This window comes from Helianthus annuus, chromosome 5, assembly GCF_002127325.2.
Source record: "Helianthus annuus cultivar XRQ/B chromosome 5, HanXRQr2.0-SUNRISE, whole genome shotgun sequence".
NCBI lineage: Eukaryota > Viridiplantae > Streptophyta > Magnoliopsida > Asterales > Asteraceae > Helianthus > Helianthus annuus.
The window spans coordinates 72,291,149-72,297,457 of record NC_035437.2 but is presented as its reverse complement, the minus strand read 5'-3'; the positions used below and the strand labels follow the sequence as shown (position 1 = coordinate 72,297,457).

Genomic DNA, 6,309 nt, shown 5'->3' with positions numbered 1-6,309 from the left:
ATGTATCAAATACCTAAAATTGGTACGAATACGAATACGAATACGAGTAGGGGTATTTGGGGAAAAAAAAGCCCATCCCTAGGCCAAACTAAGCTCGGCTCAGTGGCTCAATTAAATTAAAGTCTATATTTTAAGGTACCTGAATTACAAGGCAATACTATAACCCATAATTTAATACATATAGGATATAAATTATTGTGTGTGTTATTGAAATAACTTACTTTCTATAATAGTTCGATCGTGTCCGGTTGATAACTCAAAATTTGTAAACAAACGGTCCATATGTCCACATCCTAGTTAAACATGTCAAGTCTAACATAAAAGCCCGAACAAATATAAAATCTATTGCAACTCTTTTAGATGCATTTCTTTCTTTCTTTCCCGTCGCATACTTTTTTGTTTACACTTTTACCGTATATTAAATTTAGTTGTTGGAAAAAAGAAACCGATCAGAAAAATGTAAGCGACGGCGTTCTCCGATGAGCCTTAAACTTTGACATGGGACGTGAATCTTTCAAAGCTTCTGCATATTTCACTAACTCAGATTTCCCCCCACCGGTAGAAACCGAATACGACCGACGACCACCACCACCACCATCCTTTTCAATCTGCTTATAAAAACTTGAATCACTATGCCTATGAGTCAACTTTTCTGACGATATTCTCAACCTTTGATTCTCCGGTGACCAACAAGAACTCATATCTTCAGATGAATTCCGGCTATGATTTCGTTTATCCTTATCTTTTCCTCTTAATATCCGCATAAGTTTTCCAAAAAACTTATTTTTCTTATTATGCGGTAACGAATCTTCAACACATGATTCGTCAAAATCACTGAAACTTATGATTGAAGCTTGAGAATTCGACCATCGATCAGAGTCAATTTCTTGTAAATTGATTAAACCTTGGTCTTCTTTGTTAGCGTATTCTAGGATTAATTGCTTGGCCTTTTCTTCTGATTTTGGGCTTAAGTTTTTACTGAGGTCTCTAGCGGTTGTTTTACCGGGTCCTGGTTGGTAGTTTCTGAGCTCATATCGTAAACATGCGTTGATCCATCTGAGGTAAACAAGTTCTTCAACATCAGCGCATTTGTCTGCTTCAAGTGTCTCGAGTTGTTTTGTTAAATCGTCATTTTGTTTCTTCAGGGTTTGACTTTCTTCTTTGGCTTTCTCGCTCTGTCGATTTAGTACATCGTAATCCGTGAGGTGAAGATCAGTGAGTGATAAATCGAAATAAAACAAATTGGATTTTAATAATCCAAACTATGAGCGAACTCATAATAATCCATGATGAGGTGTAACTTTTACTTACATTGCTAAAGTAATCACACTTACAATGTATACCCCTAATTGACGAAAAAGTAATGGAAAAATAAGGCAATTGTTCATTAGGGGCAGATGGAGTTATTTTTTTGTTTTCATTAGGGTGGGAGTGGGGTTGCTATGTAACTTCGTATTCCCTAATGGAAATATATAAAATTTTATTCTAATCAAAATGTTGTAAAGTGTTTTTAAGCGACATAACTGAAACATGCGGAGTTACTTTTTAGTCAAAGTGGAATTGATTTGGCAATGTAAGTGAAAATTCCGAGTGTCATTGGTCATATTGTCAATATAGATTATTATCGAACAATTAGTCATATAATTTAGGTTATTAGAAACCAAATTGCATAAAAATAAAAGAATTAGTTTGTTTACCTCGGCATATTCTAAGACAGATGTTGCGAGGATTTGAACACAGTCTAATCTATGAGCCAATTCAATCTTTTCTAGTTGCAAAACATCATTCGATTTTCTTAATTCTAGTACTTCGGCTTCTAGACACTTAAGTTTATTGAGCTCTGATTCGATCTCCGGATCAATCTTGCGTACATGTTTGTTTTCGTCTTCCTGCATCTTTTGAACTCGTTGATGGAGATCTAAGATTTGTTTCTTGTTCTGTTCAGCTTCTGATTTAAGCTTCTTTTTTAGCATCTTTATTTTGGTTCGAGCAGCTTCAAGATCCATTACAACTTTTTTATAATCAGTCATTTGTGCCTCCAATCTCTTGTTATCGGCTTGTAACGACTCTATCTTTAGTGAAAAAAGTTTAGCTTCCACGTTATTCACTTTAAGACGGTTTTGAAGCTCCATGACTACAGTTTCTTGTTCTTTTAGACCATAGTATTCAAGCAACTTGATCTCCAAGTTACTCTCCCTTTCTTTAAGGAATTTTACCGTGTTTCTTAGACTCTTGATCTCTTGTTCATGGGTGTCCTTTTCTGCATGTGAATATCCTTTTGGTGATTCACTATTTGCTCTAACAATTTCGGTATTTTTCAAATCATGCAGTTCCTCCTACACCATTACCAAATAAAGGTTCTAAATAATTCAAATTCTATGCAATGGAGTGAGAGTCGTAAAACCAAATATACAATGAGCAAGGGTAGACCTATTGTGTCCCTTGGGGTGGTGGTCGCCCCCCTTAATTTTTTTTAGTGTTATAGGTGCGATGAAAATTTCGAGTGCTCCCTTAAAATATTACAATCGCGCACTTGAACCGAAAAAAAGGGAGTGAAAATCATCTAAATCGAAAAACAATCCGGCCAAATGTAGGCGATGAGCGGGATCAGACATCTTAACGAACCTTAAAGGTGTAGAGGTGTTTTGGAGAAGAAATAAATAAACAAATAGAGAGAAGAAGCAAGTAATGGATCTAAGAAAAAATAGGATTCTTTCTAAAATGTGATTATTAATATGAAATGCTTGAAGCGTTGAACTCTCAACCTAGTTTGGTTTTGGGCGGATAGCGGGAATCGAACCCGCATCTTCTCCTTGGCAAAGAGAAATTTTACCATTCGACTATATCTGCTTACCATCCACTACAAGCTAACGTATCAAGTTCAACTTTCACATTTATCAGCACCATTCCTCAAACTTAACCTAAAATATCTTATAGTTTAATAATATAACTTAATTATATATATATATATATATATATATATATAGGGTAACGTTCATTCGAGAACCACCCTTATTGCGAGAACCGCGAGAACCAATGTGAACACAAAATAAATTCTAAAAAAAATCAAAAAAAGCACTCAAATTTTTTTTTTAATATTTTTTTCAAAAAATCGCTATATTTCGTTACCATTAAAAAAAACTTTTTTTTTTCGAGTAACAGATATCTATGCACATGTGCATATGTATCATTACTTCGACAAATTCGGTAATACGTTCTCAGAAATAGACAATTGCACTTTAATTTACAATATTATTCGTAATACACTACTTTTTACATTACCAATATTTAAAATGCACATGTGCATCATTAGGTATAACCATGATATAACGTGTTTTGGTACAAAAAGTTTATGATTTTGAATGGAGAAGTAGGCCCATATACATGTTTTTTGGTTAGTTATATCTAGTGGTTGAGGGTTTGGTTATAGTTGTCAATTTATGATGTAATATATTGATTGGATGGTATAAATGATGTTTACATACATGTAATAAAGTGAAAATATTGGTAATTGTATTGTATTATGGATGGTAGGAGGTAATAGTATTGTATTATGGATGGTAGTAGGTAATGGTAGTGTATCATGGATGGTATGATAGATGAAAGGGGAAGTGTATTCAAAGTAGTGTACCAAAACACCTTATTTCATGTTGATACATAGAAATGCACATGTGCATTTCTAATATTGGTAATGTAAAAAGTAATGTATTACATATGGTAGTGTAAATGAAAGTGCAATTGTCTAATATGTGTAATGAATTACGGAATTTGTCAAATAAATGACAAAAATGCACATGTGCATGCTTGTGTATTATGGATGGAATGATAGATGAAAGAGAAAGTAGTGTACCAACACACCTTATTTCATGTTGATACATATAGATGCACATGTGCATTTCTAATATTGGTAACGTAAAAAGTAGTGTATTACACATGGTAGTGTAAATGAAAGTGCAATTGTCTAATATTTGTAATGAATTACGGAATTTGTCAAAGAAATGATACAAATGCACATGTGCATGGACAACTGTGACTCGAAAAAAAAAAATTTTAAAATTTTTTTTATTGTAAACAAAATATAGCGATTTTTACAAAAAAATAGTAAAAAAAAAAAAATTTTTTGGGTGTTTTTTAGATTTTTTTAGGTATTACTGTTTGTGTTCATACTGGTTCTCGCAATAAAGGTTGGTTTCTAACGGATCTTTGTCCTATATATATATATAGAAAGTGTAAAATACGATATTCCTTAAAGTACGATACATATGATAGAAAATTATAACGTGCTTAATTATTTTTATAACATGCGTGATTTAATACCGTATGCATCGCACATTAAGATATATTATATGTTAACCTTCCCATATATATATAGTCTTAGGTTCCTGTAAAAAGGACAATTTTCGTTAGAAGTGTGAGAAAGCATAGGAATTAACATGTAGGCATCATGGTTTGGATTTAGGCATAATGTTTTGGGGTCTTTTGGCAAGAAAAACACCAAAGATAACAATATAAGTCTAGGATATATAGGGTTGTAGACGAATTGAACGAACACGTACAAGGCCTTTTTCGTGTTTGTTCGTTAAGGATATAATGTGTTCACGAGCAGTTCATGAACATTTACCGAATAAGATTTTATGTTTGTGTTCGTTCGTTAAGGAAAGGAATGTGTTCACGAACACATACAAAATCGGCGAAGACGGTGGTGGCTAGAGGTGGATGGTGAGAGGGAGCGGCGCTAGACCTTGAAGCCCTTATCGTTGAACGAAAGTCGATAATATATTTCGATGTGAATAATGAGAAAGAAAGTGGAACGGTGCATAAACAAGGTGGAGATAGGGTTTCCGTATAGTATTTATTTCGGTAATGAGATAAATAAAAATTAATGAAAATAAAAAGTTTAAATAAAATAAATAACTGCTTAAAAATCTTTGATGAACAACATAAACAAACGAACATGAATGAATAATCACGAACACATTACCGAACGTTCACGAATGTAATTGAACAAACGAGACATCTATTCGTATTCGTTCATTAAGCAAACGAACGAACGTAAACGAACTTCCCGCCAAACAGTTCATGAACTGTTTGCTAAACGTTCGCTTCGTTTAGAGCCCTAACAATATATATTGATGTGAACTATTATAACAATTGAAAGGCTGTTTCAGGAAACACGTGTCAAACACGATGGCAAAGATCTATTGCAGAAGAAGGAAAGAATTGCCCAATTTGCAAGCAAACATTTTCTGTCATACCCACAAAAAGATTTCCTTCACATTTAATCCTCAAGGAAAACAATGCATTTGTTGGATAAAAGAATCTTAATCTTAATCTTTAAAATGCTAATTTTTTTTATAAGATTGTATTTATATCATAATTAAAGAATCTTAATTTATGTTCAAGAATCATATTCTTGTGAGACCAAAGAAAACTGGAATAAGCACATAGGTTCTTACATGTTTATCGGTTGCCAGCGGATCAAAACGCAGATCATTGCTTCTTGAATTCCCTTGTTTATTGCAATCTGAACACAAATTCATCATTAAAACACATGAACACGAAACCCTTTGTAAAATTAAAAACAAGGCAACACAAACCTGAATGTTTTCGAGGATCTTTCGGGGATTGAGAAGCCTTTGATCTCTTGTTTATGAGCAAAGAATAAAGAACGCCACCAAAAGACAATGCTAAAGCCACCCCAAATTTCAATAACACTGGAGCTATATCTCGGTTTTCGTTCCCCATTTTTTCATAAATACATGTTCATGATCATCATCATCATCATCTTCTCCTATCTATTCGTCCTGAAAACAAATTATACGAATGACCCATTTGATAAAAGTTATGAATTAGCAAAACCCATACTTAGTTCTACACGTAAACATGTATATGCTGTTACTTTGATGAAATAATATTTGGGATTACTTACAGACGGAGAGCTGATTCTTAAGGACATCTGTGAAGGATTAAACATCTCCTTCTTTCTTCAAATGAACCTGTAACCGTTGATGTATGAAATGGGGTTTTTAATTTTTATATGAAACTCCAAATTAATTAACATAGGAATGGTATTCAATCGAACATGTGGATTATATTTCGTGTTATGTTTGATAAAGATGCTGTGTTTTTTTTTTTTTTGTGTGTTCTTTTAATGAGTTTGTTCTTTTGAAAGAATCAGATGCCTAAATCCGGTTTTAAACGTAGGGTGAAGATAATGTTATTTAAATGAGTTTGGAATAATTACTAATCACGGATGCGATCGGTATAGTATCCGTACTCGTTGCGGTATCACTGTTGGATTTCCATGGT

The 6,309-nt window shown here is 33.3% G+C and overlaps 1 protein-coding gene across 1 annotated transcript; it reads right to left on the bottom strand.

Annotated features, from left to right (window-relative positions):
- Positions 1 to 212: 212 nt before the first annotated feature.
- LOC110940689 (protein CHUP1, chloroplastic) lies at positions 213 to 5,796 on the bottom strand. Its single transcript, XM_022182241.2, has 4 exons — positions 5,598 to 5,796; positions 5,457 to 5,524; positions 1,698 to 2,336; positions 213 to 1,175 (listed from the first exon to the last, which is right to left on the bottom strand). Exons 1-4 carry the CDS (start codon positions 5,743 to 5,745, stop codon positions 450 to 452), a joined length of 1,581 nt encoding a protein of 526 aa, XP_022037933.1. The 5' UTR covers positions 5,746 to 5,796; the 3' UTR covers positions 213 to 449.
- Between the last annotated feature and the right edge of the window lie 513 nt (positions 5,797 to 6,309).

Excerpts from the sequence above, each read along its gene's own strand:
- LOC110940689 (XM_022182241.2), bottom strand. The coding sequence starts at position 5,745 with ATGGGGAACGAAAACCGAGATATAGCTCCAGTGTTATTGAAATTTGGG. Across the intron at positions 5,525-5,597 it reads AGATCCTCGAAAACATTCAG|ATTGCAATAAACAAGGGAAT; the intron begins GTTTGTGTTGCC and ends ATTTGTGTTCAG. Across the intron at positions 1,176-1,697 it reads CTGTCTTAGAATATGCCGAG|AGCGAGAAAGCCAAAGAAGA; the intron begins GTAAACAAACTA and ends CTAAATCGACAG.